The sequence below is a fragment of the Trichomycterus rosablanca genome, chromosome 24 (assembly GCF_030014385.1).
Source record: "Trichomycterus rosablanca isolate fTriRos1 chromosome 24, fTriRos1.hap1, whole genome shotgun sequence".
Taxonomy (NCBI): Eukaryota; Metazoa; Chordata; class Actinopteri; order Siluriformes; family Trichomycteridae; genus Trichomycterus; species Trichomycterus rosablanca.
This window is the reverse complement of record NC_086011.1, coordinates 16772143-16796154: the sequence shown is the minus strand read 5'-3', so window position 1 is coordinate 16796154 and position 24012 is coordinate 16772143. Positions and strand designations below refer to the sequence as shown.

Genomic DNA, 24012 nt, shown 5'->3' with positions numbered 1-24012 from the left:
GGCTGGCACGAGCACGGCCCCTCATCCATAATGCATCCGAGCTGAAAGTAGTGCGTTTGAGAAAGCTTTCATGTTATGTTGTGCTTTAATGAAACAATCTATCTTTTACTGACAGGTTCGGATAAAAAATCAGATCATTGTTTTTTCTTTTTTTCTGTCATGGTTTCTCAATCTTTCCGTCACACCGTTTATTTCAATCAGGTCATTTTTCAATCTTGCTGTCTCTGTTGCTGGAGGTGTTGAACACGTAGCATGATGAAACACTTTAAAACGTACTTATATCTCTCATGTCTCTCTGTCTGTCTTTGCCTGCAGATTGATGGTAAATCCAGAGCGTACTACATAGCCAAGGAGCTGCTGGATACAGAGAGAGAGTAAGTGTGTTTGTTGTGTGTTTGAGTGTGTGTGTGTACATCTCATGTTTTACAACTGGTATATCCTGGTCAGAATTGCTGGTACAACTGGGTGTAATGCTGGAGCACGCCCGGTACAGGGCCTCGGCCACGTCCCCTCAGACATAGCCAATCATGTCAGCATGTAGATGCTTAACCTGGCTGATAGCACTGCTGGGTATTTGAACCCTGGATCCCAGCTATAGTGGGCTAGTGTAATTTTACCACTGTGCCACCCCCGAGCACCCCCGAACTTTAATAGACTAAATGGGTAAAGTTTGTGTAATATTCACATATTTACCTTTGCTTTTTTCTCCTTGATTTACACAGGCATTTAAAGGCACTGAAATTACTCCAAGAGGTAAGAAAATTTTCTTCCGTTTTCTTTTGTTTCCTTATTTATATTGAAATATACTGACGAATTGGGGTGAAGGGTAAGATCCAACTCTTTTAAGGTAAATAATTAGATGTTAGGTACCACTATGAGATCTTTCATGGTACAATTGTAGTAGTGGGCTAGTGTAATTTACTGACACAACAAAAATTAAACAGCAAGATAAAGAAGTAATAACAGAATTATGTTCAACTGTGTTTAATTCAGTATTGGGTTTATTTAGAGTGGTCATGTCGATTTCAGCAATAACAAAAGTTTAACATCAAATTACATGGCACAGTATCAGGCTCTTGTGTGGCACCAGTAAAGCTGATGTGAATGTAAATACAGATACAAGCACAACACACACAGTTACTGCAGTTACTGAGGCTTCCTCGCCCTAAGAGCATCGTCAAAGTCATTTTGGTGTGATGTAGCTTCCATGCATTGTGTTCTTATTATTCTCTGTGTGGATGTTCATACATTGTAACATACGCAGTAACATCACTGATGCATTCTCGTCATGTTTGGAACAGTGTAGATTTCTCTACAGACTTGAGAAAAGAAGATATACCTGAATGTGTTTCTGAGCTGCTGTTGCTTTGGGAAACTCTAGATTTAATACAGGTTTTCATTTGTTTTCATTAGAAATGTTCCTCTGACAGGCTGAATGTCTTTCTGGTCCTCCTCTCCCGTGCAGTGTTTGTGTGGATGAGTGTATAAAAGTGTAGCTGTACACGAGCCCTCATAAAGGCATGGGTGTGTGAATGGGAGTGTGCTCAAGAGAGAAGTTATGTTTTGTTTATATAAAACAATGATGCTGTATAATCTATATCACACCTCACCCTACACTCAAGATATCTGTTTCTAGAGACTGCAGCCCTTAGTAAGCACATTCTTTGAACAGTTGCAACTACTCTTCCTAAGTGTAAGGGTCTAACACAGACCTTAATTGTACAGAATATTTTATCTGACATGCAACTATTATCAAACATGTACAATTATGTAATAGTTTAATCTGGGAAAGATATGTGTAATGCAGTTTAAATGCTGTTTACCTGGGTATCTTCCACCTGTTGAGGACACAATAACAGTGACATTGACTCAGTTTTTGTGTCTTGTTTGTATTATTAATTATAAGTGAATCCCTAATCATTTACAAAGGTGACAAAGTCAAAGAAAAAAAGCAGTGCAGCATAATTTATCAAAGGCCACAGAGCACTGCACAGCGTCACCTAATGTAAATGACCTCACTTTATATTCAGCAGCATAATTGCCTCATTTGAATAAAATAGGCGCCAGTCAACACAATCGCTTATCATTTCACTACTAAAGAATGCAAATGGTATACATGCCTTGGTATGCAGAATAATGTGCATTGTATTGGTCCAGTATGCCAATTATACAATCTTTTCACATGCATAAACGTGTATTTTAGAATTAGGTAGCGTCAGAGAAAATGCCCGTGCCAGGGTAGCCCATGTTAGGAATGCTTGGTTTAATATTGATACTCTGTTAATATTTATGTCAAATAACACAATTAGTGTTAATGTGATAAGCTAGAGGTGCCATTAATCACCACTGAATAGCAATAAAAGTTAGTGCGAGGAGGGATTGAGTCACCTTGATTACAAATCTTAAATGCCCATATTAAATCAGTGTTTTTTTCCTGTCACTAATGACTTTGAGAACGTTTTCATTAACCTAGCAAATGTTCAGCTTACATCTCTGAAACCCTCCTGTGCTATGCAATACATTTTAACTTCTATATCAAATGTATTTTACACATTTCTACTTGTTTTAATGAAAAAGTACCCAAGTACAGTAGTTCTCTTCTGATCATCAGTGATGAGAGCTTTCACCTTGTCAGCTGACCAAAATCAGTTTTTCAAAGTTTCCAGTTTTCTGGTGTATAACACAAAACAACTTCAGTTTTTTTTCCCCTACTACAGGGTTTTAAATATAGCACTCTTTCTGTTTCATTTGGTGATTATGTGTTGACCACATCTGAGTAATCATGGTCTACACTGTTCCTCTCTCCACCCATTTCTGTACAAGGTTAGGTATTAAATGGGTCAAATGACAATGGAAACAACCTCTAAATGTGGGATCGCAGTTTTATAGACATGAAAACAATGTCATAATGTGACAATAATAGACCTACTGCTGTTGAGCAATCAACGTGTAATGAACGTAACAAAGTGCCTGACCCAATGTTCCAATGTATTTTTTATCTTCTATTGATCCACAGTAGTGAAGGACAATGTTTTTCTAACCACGAGGAGAGCCATGCCACTAGCATAGAGTGAATTACTAGAGCAATGACAGATGCAGACTCAGGAGTGATCAATACTCATTGATTAATGCATGAAACTCCTGCAGAATTTTAGAGGATTATCGCCTTTGCAGTGTGTGTGTGTGTGTGTGTGTGTGTGTGTGTGTGCCTGAATGTCACTACTCTTCAAAGTAAAATTGATGAGCTGCAGAAAATGGTCTTGGTGGACACATCAAAGCTTTTATGTATTATTTATGATATTGTTACATGCTCCTCTTTGTAAAGACATTTGGGAGCAAATCTGAATCGGCCAGGCATTAAAAAAGCGTATAATGATTCAAATTAAGTACAAGCAGTTATGTAAATATGTAAATAAAAACTTCTTGAGTGGTGTTTCAGATTACAAATCCAGCATCAATGCCTGATAATGAGTTTCATTTACAATGTTTTAGTTTTTAAGTAATTTTATGGTAAAATAAAAGTTTGTTGCATGCAGCAGGGGTTGTGAGAATTTGGCTGGGGAAGAGAATTCACTCTCAGAAAAGACACTAGGTTGTACCTTTCAGAACACAATGTCTCCTTTGTAAATGTAGTCAAAGGACGTTGAGGATGTAACGTACTATTTAACCTTATTTAAGGCACATAATTGGACCCTAATTATTACTGTTCTACCCTTAAGTGTACGTTACCTTGTTTGGATTAGGGGGAGCGATTGTATTTTATTCAGTGTGCTTGCTTATAATGCTTAATTGTCTGTGCTGACAAAGGATTCTAATCCACCTTAATATTCACTTTTAATGTTTATATGGCAAAAGTTGTATGGAAAACAATCACACCTGCAGTACTTGGGTTCTGTGTACGTACAGTATTATATACTCACACTTAAAATGACAGTTTGTAATCGATTGTAACATTTAGATTAGATTTCTCTCTTTTTCATTCCTTCTGTATAGGATTTCAGGTCAGCGGTGGAGGGGGAAGAAGGAGAGCAGAGGGAGCCTGTTTTGGAAGAAGGAAGGCTGGGTGAAATTCTCAGTACCCTTCCTCAAGCCTACCAGCTCCACACTTACATCCTCGCTGAGCTGGACTCCCGTATCCAACAGTGGTGAGAACACACTCTTACTAATCGTGCACACTAGTGCTCTACACTTCTATAAATGTTCGTTCACACAATAAATGAGCTATGATTAGGCTACTACACACTGAGCAGTGCATACGTATATAACAGGACATACAAATGTACACAAGGAGGCAGGAAACCCCTCCACTGATGTACTAGATCACATTCTAAATGATTACTTTTGACTACTATGTGACTAGTGCTGCTGCAGTGACCTGTGCTGGCTGGTTGATGGCGCCTACCCAGAAACAGGGAATAATGGAGATCAGTGCTTAGCTCTGTATGAGAATGGTTTGGCAACTGCACTCATGTCAGAGGGGCGTGTGTTAGGGCTCTGCAGCAGTAAAGGAGATTCAGCTCTGTAATTGGATGCAACTAGATTGGGAGAAAAAGGGAAAAATCTAATAAAAAATACATGTATACACAAAAACATACAAACATTGTATTTACAATTATCAGCACTTTGATCAGCATGACCCAGATTTCTTTTTACATTTGGCAGGTAGGCAGGTTTTAATTTTGAGTCATGCATGAATCCACCAAAAATATTGCAACTATTATGAGTCTTTGTCAGTTTACTTTTCACAGATGTGTGCCACAGCACTTAATTAGATTAGCCATTTTAGGCGTTCAGCGAAACTGAAGATAAATACTGTGCCAAAACAATGCCATCATTAACACTTGACGTGTCCTTGGATACCCTCTAATGTCTCGCATTCATCTCAAGGGAGGAGAGCCCGAAGATGGTGGAGGTGTTCTTGGCATGCCGCAAGGAGTTTGGGATTTTTGTGACCTACATTGGCGAGTATGACCGCAGCATGGCTCTGCTGGAGGAGAGCTGCAGGCAGAACAAGTCCTTCAGTAATATAGTCAAACGCTTCGAGGTGAGAAATGGAACTCATGCATGTATGTAATGCCTGCATTTTTACTGGAGTGTATAGAAATAGAAATGGGAATGTTTCAAAGGGATTTCTATTCACAGACCCTCTGACAACCTAATGTACAATCTAATGTATTCTTCCATCTCTCCCTTAAGCCCAGGATAGTCTACCTGTGTCATGTAGGTTTTATCCATCTTCTGCCTTTTGGCAGCATCCCTGTTTCTATTAGATTTTGCTTTCCTCATGCATGCACGTGAATAAATAATAGGCACACATTGATTTAAAACATGATATGCATGATATTTCCTATAAAGTTGTGTTTGCAGATTTAGATGTTGGTTTTAATTGAAATGAAGCTGTTTAATGAGACATGTATAAGCCTTAGATTATGAATACAAATTCTTCAGAAACACATTTGATGTAAATTGACCTTTAGTAAGGCTGTTTGGTGACTGTCTGTCAGCATGATTTATCACATTGAAAAGGTAAATTGATTTTATTAAGCTTGCATTGCAAATGATTTCCATTTCTATTCAATTATATTTCCAGGCATTCGCTCCTCTTGTCACTCTAATAAACCAAACGTCTCAGAGCTTGACTTGCGTATGCAGTGAAAAGCCAATTTACCTTTGTATGAATGCTTATGTCCATGATGTCCATTGGACTGGGGTCAGTCCAGCACATTGACTTTTCAGTGCAGCAACTTAGAAATGGTGTAAACAAACAGAATGACTGACGACAGCCAGGCTTGCTTTCATATAGCCATGCAGAATAATAATCAACTTAAACCAGTAATAACTCATCTTACCATAACAGTGAAATAATAACCTTTCTTCAGGTACAATATTCACTCTTGAAAGCAAAACATTCTTTATTCAAATCATAATAATTCTATAGGATTATAAAATGTTATAAGGATCATAATGACAAGGTTTTTGTATGTATAAACCAAAATTCTGACAGTATATTGTTGGCTGGTTGGTGAATTTTCTGACCACATGGTGAAATTAAGATCAGAATCACCAGTGACAAGGGCCCGACTGTCTCTGCTCATTAATATTCATGAGCATCTGTATTCAGCAGTTCTTGAAAGTGTGAGGCTTCTGGAGATTTACTCAATCTATAGCAGTGACGGAGGGAGACAGAGATGAATGGTGAAATAATCCACTGTTCCGGGCAGAGTTTGTTTAAACTGATCTAATTTATCAGTACTTCAGAGCAACAATATGATACATTACAGCAGCATCAGCATTATGTGTGTGTGTGTGTGTGTGTATGATACAGTGTAATCCAACATTTAGCATCATGTTCATTATTTATACGGATAGGTTTATGAGAATGTATCAAAGGGCCTCATATATTAACATTCATTTCCTCTGAAATACTGAAAGTGTTAACTATAAATACCAATCACGCACAAGCTACATGTGATTCTACTTATTAAGTCAGCTAATAATGTTAAAGGATTCAAGACTATATGTCAAAACTTGATAGCTGACATTTAAATGTATTGTCATTACAGCTAGCATGAATGAATTATATACACATAACATTTTACATATACACATAACTGTTTACATTCAAGCTTTCTCTCTATGTATGTTCTCTCTATCTAGTGATGTAAATAATAAACATAAATAAAAATTCAGTGTGGATTTCCCTGCAGTAGACTGGTGCCCTGTATTTCTGCAGTGTTTTCTGTTGGCACCGGATCCACTCTGACCAGAACTGTGCAGCTGGTAAAAGGAATGAATAATAAATAAAAAATGTAGCCAATTTGCCCTTATACATTTAAAAACATGAATTTAGACATTCAAAAGTAAAGCTTTTTTTGTAATTTATCAGATAAAAGTTAAATTATTATCAGCATCTGATACGTATTTGGGTTTAATTATAAATACTAAGCTCAGCACTGAACACCTGAGTTGTTTGCCCTGGTCTGTTTGCTATCCAACACATAGAAACGCATCACAACAGTAGCACGCTATCACACAGCTACACAGCTTTTTCAGCACACAGACATCAATAGACCTGCTGTGGCAGCATCACAAGGTCAGTGTTGTTTAAATGAACAGCACTTAAATCCCCTCATACAGCTCTCTTCCTTCCTGTTCTCTGTGCTGTCAATTACCTTTAACTGCCCCTTCATTGATTTTCTCATTCCCCCAATCATTGTCGATTCCCTCCTGAGCTTGTCGCCTGGACATGTGGCTGATTTTTCCTTATCAATATGGGTGGGAATCTTTAGGTATCTCACAATTTAATGTTCTGTAAATATGATAATTATTAAACGATTCTCAGTACATCTTGATTATCAATTCTATACAAAAGGATCACTTGAGAATGCAGTTTGTTTAAATAGCCCTTTTAAGCCTATGCAAAACTTTAAATGTGATAAGTTCAACCAATCACATGGTTTGATAACAGGTTTCGGAGGGGGTTTATTTTTTACTTATGGTTCAGGCTGTGCACCAAAGTTCACTTTAAATAAAATCCAGAACAACAAAAGTGCCTTAGCCCCAAAAATTGCTCACACCCAAACTGAACTAATATTAAATTTACTAAGCCCAGATTTATCAGAACAAATGAGCACGTGTAAAACCACAGTATAATTAGTAATAAGTAGTAATTTGCAGCAAACCCAAAGCAGCATCATAGGATTAAGACTGGAGGATAATGAACTAAAGTTGAGTTAACTGTTATTGGTACTCATGTCGGTAAAGCCTGCTTAGTTTGCATTGTTTTTATTCTCTTGACCCCTCTGTTTGTGTGCATGCATTTAAGGCTTATAGTGTGTTTGTTTGTGTGTGTGTGTGTTGGGTCACTGGTAGGCTCTTAATGTGTGCAGCTGGACGGAGTGAGATAAAGACACAACGACTCTTACACACACAAATCTGGCATATAGGCAATGAGGCAGACAAAAGCTAATTAGTGAATCAGCCGTCTTTAACAGTCCTAAATTAAATCAGCACTGGTCACAGACACTGCCTCAGCCCGGACTGCGATGATTTGTTCGGCCTGTCTGCATGCTGGCATGGGCCACTGTCCCTCTCAATTTCTGGCTAACTTCCAGTTCAGCTCAAGGGTGCTAAATATCAGCCTTTAAACACAAACACACACACACACACACTGACACAAAAACACACAAGCTGGCCACAATGTACTCTTGTTCAGCACAAATGTCAATTGGATTGCAATTTTAGTGCCAACTCTCAGGACAAAGTGCTTCATCAGTTTAACACAAAGAAGAGGTCACATTAGTCAAATCTGGCCAGCTTAAAGGGTTGCGTATATTTAAGGTAAAAGGAAAGTAAAGATGATTTATTGAACGAGAGGATGAATTAATGAGCTAATGAACCTCTAAGGAATTGCATTAGAGAAGGGAGGACAAAGATAAAGAGTGTGACATTGTTGAAAAATGAAAGCAGGATATAAAAGACTGAAGATGAATGATAATGATTAAAGGAAAATGAATTAATAAAATTTATAAAAGTAAGGAAATATAATATGGTAAAGCTAATTATTAACATTAATAATATTTACATTACCCAACCAAACCACCAAAGAAAGGGCTTTTATTTTACCAGTGAAGCTTATTTATATTGACCCTTTTAATGGATGACTCAACAGGTTCTGCATGATCGACTTTGTATTTTATATACACACACGCCATACAGTTTATTTCATTAATTTGCCTTCTGGGACAGCTTTTGACTTGACCTGGGTCATGGTTGGCACTGTGCTAAATACACTCTGAAAAGAGGAAAAAGGGTATCATGTCGCTCTCTGAGCATGATTTAATTTTATTTGAAAACACCAATGAACAAGCCAACCCACTTTCTAATGTTTTCTGAAGGGGGAAGAAACTGGAATGTCCAGAGAACTCAAATTGACTGGAAATTGTAAATGCATGCATGCACATTACAGTTTGTTTATTTCACAGGACATGTCCCTCCCACTCACCTTATCATTAAAGCCATCCTGTTGTCTCCTTCTCGTGAACGCCTCTCTTTTCTTTAGTTATCTGACCTCCAGTATGTCCTCAAAGCCTGCAGGCTCCTCCGAGTCACCGTACACAAAGACGTGTCAAAGTCAATTAGGTCTTGATTGATTTTATCCTGTTTATTTGCCTTAGCAATTTACTCATTCCCTCATTTTTCGTCCCTCTGTGAATAATGAATAATTGAGGAACAAAAGATTTATTGAGGTTTTCTGTCAGCCTGAAGTCAGGATGTAAGGAAAGGTCAATGATTGTAATTTCAGTATTGTGGGCTGAAGGTCATGAAGTAGGCAGCACATTATACAGTATATATACAGAGTGAGAGTGTCTGAATAGTGAAGCTAAGATCGAGTCTGACCTACATCTACAGTGTGGGACTTGATGTATTGTATTTAAAGTACATTTCTAAGCAACATGATTGATGTGTGTGTGTGTGTGTGTGTGTGTGTGTGTGTGTTACAGCAGCAGAATACAGAGGGAGTGCAGGTTCCTTTAAAACACCAGCTGCTGCAGGTCATTGTACGGGTGCTGCAATACCGAATGCTCCTCACAGGTAACCCAGTATGCTACTGCAATACATGTACAATAACTGCAGCAAATGAAAACATGCATGTAAGGAGCCTTTTCAGTACAGCTAACTTTGTATTATCATGTATTAGCATACTGTATGTACTATATACTGTAAATGTTCATTAATAATGTGATTAGCACCTCATGGGGTTAACGGGATTGCGGAAATCAAATTTACCACCCAAAAGGTTTAAAATTTCAGTGCATTTCTATATTAAGGATACAGGCCACAGACAGGACAAGCATTAGCACAAACAACACAATGTATGAGAACTTTTAACATAAACTGTTTTAATGAGTGTAGCCTGCAGAAAAATGTGTGTTTGTTTCATTTTTTTCTACATAGGGAAAGGGTTTTTAAATCTTTGTCCTAAAGATTTGATTGATTTTTGATTGTGTTGATTTTGACAACAAATCTGCAGTGCATAACTTATTAACTCTTCAATCTTAAATAATTAGGACCAGATTTGGATTCAGAGCTACTGATATTGTCACTGTACAACAGCAATTATTTGATAAGCCCCAGAAAGGGAGTTAATCCATTGTATGAAAACACACACATTTGCCTCAGAAAAAAAAAACAGCAGAAGTCTTCACAGTGACAGTTGGTAAGGATCAAATTCAGGTCCTGGATGACAGATGACAAATCTGGTGAAGACAGAGCTGAATGTAACAGTTTATACATATAAGTGAACAATTTGTGAAAAATAATTCTTACAGTTTTGGTAAAGTAAATGTAGTGCAGCGTTTACCCCTCTGTTTGTGTGTAAGTTTGCGCCTGATGATTTTGTGGGATTTTTAGGGCTGGGTGTTTTCTGGTATTTAACACTCATTATTTGCTTTGTTTCTGCTTTTCATTCTTTCCAGATTACTTAAACAACCTCTCCCCCGACTCCAAAGAATATGAAGACACACAGGGTATTGTTCTTTTCTGTTGTTTTCACACATGCAAATAACAAATGACTGTTGAACCATAATAAGAACTTGTAACTGTAGAAGTCAGAACAGAGCTATTCTAACTGATTACTTGATCAAAACGATAAAACATTTCTATCCTAAGGGGTTTCCTCCAGGAGAACCCCCCCCCATCCCCCCACAAGGCAGAAATACTAAATGGTTTGACAAGAACAGAAATTACATAAATCTTCTTTTTTTATAATTTTTTATGACAAATTGACAATTTCTGAGGGAAGGAAGGGCGGATTTGGTTTCTCCTCATTGCCACATGTCTGGTCAAGGCACCACCACGAGTGGTGTGGGATTGACAAGGGTAAAGGTGTGACTTATGCGTATGCTGCACAGCTTTCTGGGAGAATTCACTGCTGGCTGGTGAAAAGAAAGCAGCTGATGAATGCACACATGTAGGAGGGGGCAAATGCTAGACCGTGGCTCTCCTCAGCCAGTGCCATGGTGCTACAATTAACAGACAACTTGTTATAGAGTATTGGAAATGACTAGTGTAATACTAAGTGTATTTAAACGGATCTCTTTTTACATGCAGCTGCCTTGGTGATTGTGTCGGAGGTCGCAGACCAGGTCAATGAAAACCTAAGAGACGGGGTAAGTTTATGTTTATGTGTTTTGGTAATCAGTTCTGTGTCAAAATATTTGCTACACTTAAGGGTGGGGCGGAATTATGTCAGCATAATCTTCCAGATGTTCTGAACCAAAGAATGTAGTGTGTGTGGGGCGGAGTGATGAGAACCGAACTGAAGTGAGGCTTTCCCAAACACATAGACAAACATTCACACACACACACACACACACACACACACACACACACAGATACAGACAGAGGATCCCTCTATCTGTTGCAGCGCCATTCATTTCCAAGCAGCTCTTCCTTTCTGCCTTCCTCCCTCACACTCACAGGACAAAAAAAAGCATTCAGATCTTTATTCATTCTGTTTTCTTTAGCGTCTATCTTTTCTATCTCTATTTCCTGCTGTCTTTTCCTCCTCCCTTTCTGACCCTCTCTGTCTGTCAATGTTTCCCAGGAGAACCTGCTGCGTCTGGTCCACATCGAGTACAGTGTGAAGGGGAAAAGGAATTTGCTTCAGCCAGGAAGAGTGAGTTTTTGATACAGGCACTATATGTGTGTCAGGAGTTACAAATCGACAAGATTCAAATAAATCTAATTCACACAGATTTTTCCCTAGTCAATCAGCCACAACACAGAATTCACAATTTCCTTTAGGGCACTTTACTTAATTGTACTGATTTATGAATGTGAATCAACATTTTCACTACTCAACAATCTGAAACAGAATGCTGGATTTTCTAGTCATGGACAAAATAACACATAAAAAGCAAATAGAAAGGCACTTAAATGTAAATCACAGCTACACAAAAGCTGCATATGTGATATATTTCAGGTTGTTTACATTTAACAGCATGTATTAGTTACAAGAGCTCCAATAGTCAGCAGTTTGTAATATAAGAGTTCAAAGCCACACGAGTTCCAAAGAATCCAGACATCAGGCTCAAGCAAATAAGGACACGTGTTTATGTTATTATGTGTGTGTGTGTGTGTGTGTGTGTGTGTGCGCTTCAGGTTTTTGTTAAAGAAGGCACCCTAATGAAGGTCTCCCGCAAGAGCAGACAGCCTCGACACTTGTTCTTGGTAATTTCTTTTTGTTTCTGTCTACTGTATTTGTAAAAAACTAAACATCACCATCTTAAACTAATACATACACCAAGTTTAGCATTTTTCTTTGCTTTTAATTAGCGATTCTATTTACAAAGAGCTAGGGCTCAGACATACTCTGTGAAATAAAGTAATCAATTCATTAGTCGGTTGTCCTCGAAACACAATCAAAAAGCTGTTGGGACAAAACTGGGACGCCCAGTCAGCCGATAGCACTGCTGACATTTTAACCTGGATCTCAGTGGTGGCAGGCTAGCGTAATAGACTACCGTGCCGTCAGAGAAATTCATAGACTCTCACCCCTCTGTCTTGTTTTCGAGGCTCGGCTTCCTCTCAGGATGTTTGCCGTGGGTCAGTGGATGATGGCTTCCTGTGCTGGAGCTGTTGTGCCTGACAAGACAGTCAGCAGAACACTGCAGTCAGTCACATTCACACTAACACTAAAGCATGGTGAAAGGGTTTATATTTAGCTTTTGCCTAGAACGCTCTGAAATAAATAAAATAATAATATGTAATATACTGTATAATAACAATAAAGTGCTGAGAATGTTCCACCACCCAAACATCATCTCATCAGTGGGGGTCCTGTGGGGTACTGTTTGATTGATACATTGGGGGTAGCAGATACAAATAGGCTATAGTCAGTAGCTGGCCACCCACAAAAGGTAATTTTTGTGATAGCTTTGGCTTATAAAATGATCAAATGAATGTATGTACCAGATAGGCGCACCTAATAATGAGTGTATAGTTACGCTTTACCTATAAAAAATGCTGCTTCTCTCGTCCATCCGTTTCTCTCCACTCTTGTTTTTATTCCTCTGTGATCCCTTTATTGGCTCTGTGGCCCTGATGGATGCCACAGAGTTCATATGACTAATGGTTGAGAATGTAATTCTGACTGGGAATCAGACATGATGTCAGAGGGTGCACGGGTAAAGATGACTTTCTTACTTCAGCTTTTATTTATAGATTAATAAGTAAAACCAAGTCTAAAACAGCACTGAAAGCCATCAATCACGCTACAGCTTAGGCTCACTGCTAACACATGGACAATTTATACTCATACAGTGTATCACAAAAGTGAGTACACCCCTCACATTTCTGCAAATATTTCATTATATCTTTTCATGGGACAACACTATAGACATGAAACTTGGATATAACTTAGAGTAGTCAGTGTACAACTTGTATAGCAGTGTAGATTTACTGTCTTCTGAAAATAACTCAACACACAGCCATTAATGTCTAAATGGCTGGCAACATAAGTGAGTACACCCCACAGTGAACATGTCCAAATTGTGCCCAAAGTGTCAATATTTTGTGTGACCACCATTATTATCCAGCACTGCCTTAACCCTCCTGGGCATGGAATTCACCAGAGCTGCACAGGTTGCTACTGGAATCCTCTTCCACTCCTCCATGATGACATCACGGAGCTGGTGGATGTTAGACACCTTGAACTCCTCCACCTTCCACTTGAGGATGCGCCACAGGTGCTCAATTGGGTTTAGTCCATCACCTTTACCTTCAGCTTCCTCAGCAAGGCAGTTGTCATCTTGGAGGTTGTGTTTGGTGTCGTTATCCTGTTGGAAAACTGCCATGAGGCCCAGTTTTCGAAGGGAGGGGATCATGCTCTGTTTCAGAATGTCACAGTACATGTTGGAATTCATGTTTCCCTCAATGAACTGCAGCTCCCCAGTGCCAGCAACACTCATGCAGCCCAAGACCATGATGCTACTACCACCATGCTTGACTGTAGGCAAGATACAGTTGTCTTGGTACTTCTCACCAGGGCGCCGCCACACATGCTGGACACCATCTGAGCCAAACAAGTTTATCTTGGTCTCGTCAGACCACAGGGCATTCCAGTAATCCATGATCTTGGACTGCTTGTCTTCAGCAAACTGTTTGCGGGCTTTCTTGTGCGTCAGCTTACTTCTGGGATGACGACCATGCAGACCGAGTTGATGCAGTGTGCGGCGTATGGTCTGAGCACTGACAGGCTGACCTCCCACGTCTTCAACCTCTGCAGCAATGCTGGCAGCACTCATGTGTCTATTTTTTAAAGCCAACCTCTGGATATGACGCCGAACACGTGGACTCAACTTCTTTGGTCGACCCTGGCGAAGCCTGTTCCGAGTGGAACCTGTCCTGGAAAACCGCTGTATGACCTTGGCCACCATGCTGTAGCTCAGTTTCAGGGTGTTAGCAATCTTCTTATAGCCCAGGCCATCTTTGTGGAGAGCAACAATTCTATTTTTCACATCCTCAGAGAGTTCTTTGCCATGAGGTGCCATGTTGAATATCCAGTGGCCAGAATGAGAGAATTGTACCCAAAACACCAAATTTAACAGCCCTGCTCCCCATTTACACCTGGGACCTTGACACATGACACCAGGGAGGGACAACGACACATTTGGGCACAATTTGGACATGTTCACTGTGGGGTGTACTCACTTATGTTGCCAGCTATTTAGACATTAATGGCTGTGTGTTGAGTTATTTTCAGAAGACAGTAAATCTACACTGCTATACAAGCTGTACACTGACTACTCTAAGTTATATCCAAGTTTCATGTCTATAGTGTTGTCCCATGAAAAGATATAATGAAATATTTGCAGAAATGTGAGGGGTGTACTCACTTTTGTGATACACTGTATATATATACAGTATATGCTACAAATGAGAAATACAACAGATTCAGGGACAAAGGCTTTATAATAGCAATGCTATTGCTATTGATGTGTTATAGAAATTTCCTTTGATACAGGATTTTAAAAGAGGCAAAATACCTTTTTTAAATATCGTTGTTTGCTGCGTATTGATTTGTTAAGATATAACTGGTATAGCAGTATAAATGATAGTGTATCCATACAGATGATAAATAAATATAACAAATATAATAAACGTAATTAATCTTGTTGCATAATATCTGCTATAATAAGCTACACAGTTTTAAAACAGGATGCCAACCAGGCATGAAATTGTATTGAATATTCTAGCAGTTTAACAAATCATAAAATTGAACACTGAGCCTTGTGCAGGCAGGCAGCCATGCTGTCATTTACCTATAAAGTCATAAGTCACCTATAAAGCAAAAACTGGGAATGGGTTACTATTATTTCATGGTATATGATCTTTTATGGTCCACCCCTCATTTAGGATCTTATATTGTCACTGGATGTTGTGTGGTAACAAAGGATGCTGGTAAAATATATGCAACTGTGGGATGCTTGGGTTGCGTAGTGGTGTAATGCACAAACCCACCATTGCTGAGATCTCAGACTCTCGAGTTCAGATCTCAGCTCTGCTATTGGTCAGCCGGGCATCTAAACAGCCATGATTGACTGTCCGAGGGTGGGCAGGTTGAAGGGATTCCTTATTGCGCCTGTACAGATACTATGAATAACAGAGATCAGCATGTGACCCTCCATATGTGATTCCGATCCCCGGGTGAACCCAGCTCGTGTAGGTGAAAAGAAGCAGTTGGTTTTGAAGCAGGGGCCGTGTGTTAGTGTTACCTCTCATTGGTCAGGGTAAGAGTCTACAGTGGTGAGGATTGATATAAATTGGTAATTGAATACAACTACATAGCCTTAACTCTCACCTTTAGCTTCAAACCTTGTGATTAAGCTCTGTGTTTATCTGTTGCAAAGTGTAAGGAAGTACTCTTAGACTTCCTCGATCATTTGCTAATCCTGAGAGTGAACAGGCGTTGGCCGACTGCTCCTTTTGGCTGTCGCATCTACTGTTTTTGTTGACATGTTTTGTTGTCGTCGGTCCACGAGCCTCCACCCAGTTTTCTTTTTGCAGCTCACGTATGCAGAATTCCTGGATGCTGCTTTTGAGCTACGGATGTTTGGGGCACTGCGTGCTATGTATCCAACATGATGTCATTGCTTTTGTTTGGTGCTAAATTTGTTAAAGTGGACTCGAAGAATTGTTGGAAGTTTGGGTGTGCATGTGTGTGGGGGCGAGTAGAAGTTCCCAGAATTGCAGTATCATTGTCAGGACAAGTAAATAAGATAAACTAGAACTATTGTGTGCAGCGTGTGAACTGCTCTGTTAAGAGATCAAAACACAAATGTGTCAATATGCTGCAGAATGTGTGTTGAAAAGTGGGCGAGTTAGGAAACTCTCCTGAAGGCATTTTAAAGCGTGTATCGCCCTCTGGTGGTAAATAGTAAAACTCTCAGAGACTGGAGCTTTGGCTTTTTGTGTATTGTAGATGAACGACATGATCCTGTATACGTACCCACAGCAGGATGGCAAGTACAGGCTGAAGAATACTCTGCCTCTGAGTGGAATGAAGGTAAAACTTGATGTCCAGTATTTTCACACAGTTTTAACACATGTACAGTGTGTATAACCGACACACTTTCTGTGTGTGTTTGTATTACTACAGGTCAGTAAACCAGTCATAGATAGTGTGCTCAACACACTCAGGATAGAAGTCAATGAAGTCACCATAACCCTCTCAGCCAGGTGTGAATCTGCTTAATATGTATTTTCTTTTATTCAATTCATTTTAAACAAATAAACAAATTCTTGTAATTCTTATGTTGTTCTGTCTGTAGCTCTGTAGGAGAAAGGGAGGACTGGTTCCACACTCTGAGCCGAGCTATAGCCGACCATGCTGCAGGCCTCAATACATTCAGCTCCTCCAGTGAGGTGATCACCACCACTACTTACTTTTGTGTACTGCAAGGTTAAAATGTAGGTTGTTATATAGTTGTATGTTGACCACCTCAGTCTAACTTTATTCAGCAACAAAAGGGAGGATATCGACATTAACCAGACTTAAGAAAGACAAATATAACCCATTAGTGAATAATACATTTTTATTTATGGAGTTGCTGTGGTGTTTTCAGGCGAGAGAGAAGCTCTGGATGTCTCTGGGAGAAGCAGCACCCGTACTCGTACCCATCACTCACGCCATGATGTGCATGAACTGTGCTACAGACTTTAGTCTCACCCTGCGCCGACACCACTGCAATGCCTGTGGCAAGGTACACACAGCACACACCACACAACAACCTACTGCCCCTCATCAGTACACTGCACATAATCATAAAAGTAACATATAATGTTATTTATAGAACTTAGAGGTTACATTTGAATTCTTACTTGGTGTCTGTTGCCCAAATGCAGGTTGTGTGTCGCTCCTGCTCCAGAAACAGATACCCTCTGAAGTATCTGAAGGACAGAATGGCCAAAGTGTGTGATTGCTGCTATGCTGAGCTGAAGAAACGAGGCAAGTGCTTTACAAACACAGTCTATATTTCCACAAACAATAATAGAGGTAGGTATTGAATTTAAAAAGCAAACATGTTCTACAAAGCCACAGAATAAGCATTGACCAAGGGTGGAACAAAAATACTTGTGCATCAATGCATTTGTATGCAAAGTAAAAGCTAAAACACATTTATTTCAGTTCTCCACATGCTAGTAAGAATACTTAAAGATCATCACCACTTGGTCAGATTTCTCATAGTGTTTTAGATGTATACTTTATCTGCCATTACACATTCACACCACAGCTTCCTCCCCTAACTAAATTAGAATTTACATAGAATCTATAAGTAAAAGGCAAATCTGAATTATTTTCCCATTTCCAATGAATCATGTTGGGTGTGTTCAGGTGGGAATGTTCCAGTTCCATGTGGCAGTGCAAGTCCTCACACTCAGAGAGCCAGTCGACCTCTGTCCGCTGTGTTTCAAAGCCTGCAGACCCCCAGTCTGTGGAAGAGCAGGAAGAGCACATCGCCTCTTGCCCAGGTAGTGTTACACTGTTTACCATCTATTTGTTCTAATCAAACTTTAAAAACACACCTACAAAAGCAAATGGAAACTCAAAAATTCTTAGTAATTGTTCTAAAAATACAGTGGTTTGAGTATCCATGTCAAAAGTTAAGGCAAAGAGTTTTTGGTGGAGTGTGTCTGGGAATTTATACCCATTTAGTTTGTAATTTAAGACACCTTAAATTAGGACAAATACTCTCTTACAGTAGGTTTGGCCATATATAGTATATACATCACTTAACTGCTGGTAATATGCCATACATTTCATTTGTTATAATAAACTTAGCATCTGTGTACAAAAAGGATTTTACATTACACTAATCCTTGTGTGTGTGTGTGTGTGTGTGTGTGTAGTTATCGGTGGGTGCTGAAGGCTCCACTATGAGTGGTAGTTTGCAAAGAAGAAAGAAGAGCAAGCGGAAGTGGAAGAGGCTGTGGTTCCTGCTCAAAGACAAGGTGCTCTACACCTTCACAGCTCGAGAGGTGAGGGGGCCAGAGTCTCCCGCACCAACACACACACACACACACACACGTCAAAACACACGGCATTTTTCCACTGTACAATCAAAAACAGGAAAGAGCCTAATCTGAGAGTTACGAAACTAAAGCTCCTGTTTTGTAAGATTTGGGAGACAAATGAAACAGTAACGGTGACCTTTTGTAACCTTGATTGCATCAAATCTAATATAACAAAAAAAAAGTCATGTAAAGAATTTATCACATATAGCAGATAAAAATAGCAGCCTTAGTTTTCTGCTACCAAAAGCAGTGGAAACAAACTTTAAATGTCAGCAAATCCACACATGCACACTCACATATTCATGACTAATCCAGATGACAATAAATATGTTAACGTTAAACTTAATGTAACACCCACAACCACCTGTGGCTTTACGTGCAGGTTAAATAATCTGATCATGAAAACATTCTGTGTCACTTTAGAACAGTCAATTTTAATGTTTGTTTCTGTTAATAGTTTTTGGATCCCTCTCTCTCTCTCTCCTTCGCTCACTCTCTCTTCATTTAATTTTGTCTCTCTGTCTGTAGGATAAGGTGGCGAGTGAGACTCTGCCTCTGCAGGGATTCACAGTAAAACTGTCCGATCAGTCTGAGGGAGAGAGCACAGACGGCGTCTTTCAGCTCTACCACAAAAAAACACTGTACTACACATTTAGAGCAGATGATCATTACACTGCACGCAGGTGTGTTTCTCTTTCTTTCTCTCTCTCACACACACACACACATTGTTCATTTGTTTACCTTCAATAACCACATTGTGCAGCATGTGCACAGCACCATTCCAACTTTGTAATCGGTTACTGTCTGGATGAGTCAGTGTGTGGTCTCTGTGATTGATTGGCACCTTGTTTAGGGTGTATCCCTGCCTTGCACCCAGTGTTACTGAATAAATGTGTATATTTAAATAAAGTACAATAAAATCAGTGTAAAGAAAAGTAACAGCCTATTTAAATTGTTGGAAATGTCAAATGTACCTGCATTAAGTTTATACCTAAGAGGGCCACTTGCCATATTTTTGGCAAGGTAATTGAGCTCAAATAAAATGGACAGTTTAAAATAAAGCATATTATGCACATACATTGCATACAGTGGATCCAGAAAGGATTTTGACCATATTTGAGCACTTTATTGTGTTGTGGATTCATATTTGAGAGGTGGGAGAGAAACAGACATGGTAGATCTGGACAGGAACAAAATCACATAAAGAAGTTGCACACGTAAAGAACAAACACTTCTGGTGAAACTATTCTATGCAGATATGTCTGTCTACAGACGCATTTATTCACAAAGGAATTTTTGTGTCTCATACATGCTCATAATCTCTGTCTGTCTCGTTTTACAGATGGGTCAATGCGATGGAGGAAGCCACAGTGTTATAGTATTGGTGTAACCACATTACAGAATGACTTTTATACCATCTCCTATCTCATCTACCCAGCTTCATTCTAGATGGTTCAACCTGTGAAAAGAAAAATGTGTATTATATCACATCTCAACCGGTTTGATTAGCATCTCCTGCCATTATACTCTGGATTCCTGAGTTTGATGACCTTATTTTACCCCAGACCACACAATGGACTTCCACCTGTCTGATATCACTGAGATCAAGTTCCTTTATCAAGGAAAAATCCAGTACGACCAGACAGTTCACTTTCTTTCTGCCAGAAAAGTGCCAAATGTAAATACTTGTAATCAAATGGTGTAAGTATCTACGTTCAGTCTTTATACAGAAACATTTTGCAGCTACTGATCATACAGACAGTCTGTCAGTCAAAATATCAGCCTTTTGAATTTTGAGACACCATGATATGTAAACGTACTGTATTCAATCTCTCTACACGATTTGCACATGTGCAGATTTACAAATGTATACTGTATTGAATATAGATGTATAATTCATCATATGATATAATAATTACATTGCTCTAGTTGTGGCATAATTTTCCAGCCAGCATCATGATTTACTTTTAATTGACACTTTAGTTCACACAGCCAATCAGAACTGCACTTCTGCTTAAAACTAAATCACTCACGCTTGGTGTCTGACAATTCCTCCTGTAGTTTTGCACTGGAAACACGAGGTTATGCAGCTAGTGAGTAACATATCACACCCAAAATCCTTTTTTATACATACACACACAAATCTCTGTATGTTTACTTCAAACAGCATGGCTTTGTTATGTAACCCTTCTGCTTTCACACTTTAGGATGCAGTCAATAATTGGCCACACATCACTTTGTGCTATTCAGCTACGTGCTGAAGATTTGTTTGTTTTTATAGATGACAGTACGGCTGCTTTTACAAGGACATTCTTGACACTAGTCAGAAATCACGTTCACACATATTGCTGGTTTGCTCCCAATCTAGTTGTATCCAATCGCCTCCACTGAAATCAGCGCCCCCCACGCTGGCCGAAGAGAGCTGTGACAATTACGTGCAGCCACATCTTTTTACCTGCTCTCAATGCAGACTCAGACTCATCGTGTTCAGAGAGACATGCCATACATGCCAAGCTTTGTAGATCACCCGTCTAGTGCAGGTACCTCAACCAGACTGCAATAACTGCTGTTGTACTTTATGTTAACTACATTAGCTTCATAGCTCCAGTTCAAACCTAAAGTAGATAACGGATTCCAAATGGACGGGCCACTTAGGGTGTTGGCTTAGTGTTTCAGGGTCTAGACTACTAACCGTCAAGCTGTATATTTGAATCCCGATTCTGCCAAGTTGTCACTGTTGGGCCCATTAAAACGGTATAACAGGTCAGTTATAAATGGCTTTGCTGCAGTAGACTACTTTTAAATAGAATTACACTGATTGCAGTATTGCTGCTAATATATTTTGCATTGTTAGCATATTCAGTTAAAGAAAGAAAGAAAGATATCCTTTATTTGTCATATATACATATACAGATGTACAGTACAATGAAATTCTTTCTTCGCATATCCCAGCTGGTGTTGGAAGCTGGGGTCAGAGCGCAGGGTCAGCCAACTTACAGCGCCCCTGGAGCAGACAGGGTTAAGGGCCTTGCTCAAGGACCCAACAGTGGCTACATAGCAGTTACCTATTATCAGGAAAAGCAGTGCAAAGCACATCAAGATGGCACCAAAATCAGTAGGGTGCCATACACCTCTTCATATCAACAACAGCAGCCTTTATTCTGAACAGAATAAAATAATGTAAACTGAGCATTAAACTCTGGAGAGCTGCGATTCTATACGGGCAGACTGATCAAATGTTTCATTTAAAAGAAGTATTGAACCTTCTGCACTGCACTGATTTATAATTATACTTGATTCTCAACCTCAATTCACACATCTGCATGAGAGAGCATAAAGTGCATAGTAGTGAATTAACTGTGTGTAATTCTGTATATAGTCTGATACACTGGGACAGAAAAAAGGAAAATGTTGCAAAACTGTAATTACTTTCATTTTCCTTCGCCAACTGAGCCTTTCAACTGCTGACTGGGTAATTTAGCATTACATGCCTGTTCTGTTCTGAATGTTTTTCATATCTACTTTAATCTACCTGCTCACGTGTTTTCTTTCTACAAGAAAGTGCCAATATTAAACTGGATGCGTCTTTTTGTGTGAGACCTACAGAAGCACGTTCTGTGATCTGAGAGCTGTTTTTTAGCAATGGGTGGGGGGGGGGGTCACTCTGTACCGCATTCCAATTATATGAAAACCTTTCGTCTACGCAAGTGGAATCTCGTGCAATGTAAATGTACATAATTAAAAACACACACTATGGTTTTTATTTGCACTGAAAAACAAAATGTATGTCGGTTTTATTATTGATCTTTTGAGTTTTTATGCTCGTTTTACAAATATCTGGTTCAACAGTGATACATTTTGTATGATTAAACCAGCTGTTTGGAGTAATATTGTACAAATAAATAAAGTGACAATTACTGTTGTGATTCTGCCTCATTTGACTATATAAAAACCATAAGGGAGACACAGCGGTAGTTGGTAAAGTGGGTTCTGCAATGCAAAATGTGCCCTGGCGTGTCTACAGACATGATTGGCTATGTCTGGAGGAGGGGATAAATGTGAGTGAGTGGGTGAGCGAGCAAAAGTGTGTGGTCCTTTGCTGTAAATTGGCATCAAGTCCAGAGTCTTGTGTCCAGTGTTTCCAGGTAGTGCCAGACCCACAGTTAACTCGATAAGGAACAGGCTGTGAAGCAAATGGATGAATAATACTGACTTAGATCCACAGGTCTTGCTACAGCCTTGCTACGTCAACTTTACAGTAGATTGTAGGTTGATTGGCTTTCTAGAAGTTTGCCAGCTAAACTGGAATCCATTGAGTAACCCTCTTGATGGCCTTGTAGCTCCAGCATAAAACAAAAGAACCAGATTTCAGCCTCCAGTGTGCTGGCTGTAGAATGAGGAGAATTTGGAATTCTTTATTTAGCACCAGCAGGTGGCAGCACACACGCTGCTAAACCAAGGAGCTGTTCATAAGCAGAGATTGTTTATTATTTTTCACTAACTGCTTTCTCCTGGCAAGTGTCAAGCTATTAAACCCTGTACAGAACTGCAATTCATTACAGGGACACACACACATACAGGCAAACACTTCTGAAACCCCCTTACAGACAGTAAAGTGGGAGTGAGGATCAAACTCAAGTCATCAGGACCCAAGAGTTGGCAGAACCTGATTTATTTATTCATTTTTTAATAACCATTTCTCTGGTCAGGGTTACTGGGCACAATGCAGTAATAGAACACAAACAGGGTATCACACACTTACTTACTCTTATTTTCTAACTAAGGGCAAATTAGAGCTGCCAGTCTACTGTCTGCATATTTCTGAGAGGGGGAATAAAAGCAGACAGCATGCAAACTCCCATAACCCATGTTATTGTTGGCACCCACACTACCAGCTGCCGCACCGTGCTGCCATCATGCTGAACATTTATGGTTATTAGACCTAATGAGTAGCCTAATACCCTTTGCCCTCTCATTCAGTAAGTGAATGTACACAGATCCTATCGCATATTCTTTCAAATCAGATTTTATTTCACCAAGCCCATCGTGGAAAAGAACAGTACTTTAATAATTAAATCTTCAAGGTCACTGAGCCTAAAAAAACAGACACACACTCTCGTTAATTACACACAGCACCTGTTTAATCTCGACCCTGATGTAAGAAAAGCTCTGTACTGCTGATATCATATTACACTGAAACTCTCCATGATCAGACCTCAGGTGTGTAAGCTGATATTACTACATAGACTGTCATCATTAGGTTTATCAAAGAGTGTCAGGCATCAGGCCGCTGGCAGAGGTGGGTAAAGTGGGATGAGTTGTTAATAATTCATGCGAATGAAAAGAAAGAAACAGCGCAAAAACATTTTGACCTATTCGCTGAAATATTAATGGTGCTGCTATTGTATTCTATGTGGCTTATTCAGAATCTTA

General features: G+C 39.4%; 1 protein-coding gene across 1 annotated transcript in view; it reads left to right on the top strand.

Moving 5' to 3' along the window:
• The window catches only part of fgd5a (FYVE, RhoGEF and PH domain containing 5a), a 34348-nt gene extending 13864 nt beyond the window's left edge, over window positions 1-20484 (top strand). The window contains exons 4-21 of the mRNA XM_062986895.1: window positions 316-374; window positions 723-753; window positions 3994-4145; window positions 4888-5044; window positions 9504-9594; window positions 10479-10529; window positions 11113-11171; window positions 11609-11680; window positions 12166-12234; window positions 16487-16570; window positions 16664-16743; window positions 16836-16929; window positions 17130-17267; window positions 17410-17512; window positions 17900-18036; window positions 18415-18543; window positions 19108-19262; window positions 19922-20484. Coding sequence (XP_062842965.1) covers window positions 316-374; window positions 723-753; window positions 3994-4145; window positions 4888-5044; window positions 9504-9594; window positions 10479-10529; window positions 11113-11171; window positions 11609-11680; window positions 12166-12234; window positions 16487-16570; window positions 16664-16743; window positions 16836-16929; window positions 17130-17267; window positions 17410-17512; window positions 17900-18036; window positions 18415-18543; window positions 19108-19262; window positions 19922-19958 — 1698 coding nt within the window. The 3' untranslated portion in view covers window positions 19959-20484. The remainder of the gene's footprint in view (window positions 1-315; window positions 375-722; window positions 754-3993; window positions 4146-4887; window positions 5045-9503; window positions 9595-10478; window positions 10530-11112; window positions 11172-11608; window positions 11681-12165; window positions 12235-16486; window positions 16571-16663; window positions 16744-16835; window positions 16930-17129; window positions 17268-17409; window positions 17513-17899; window positions 18037-18414; window positions 18544-19107; window positions 19263-19921) is intronic.
• Window positions 20485-24012: the final 3528 nt, after the last annotated feature.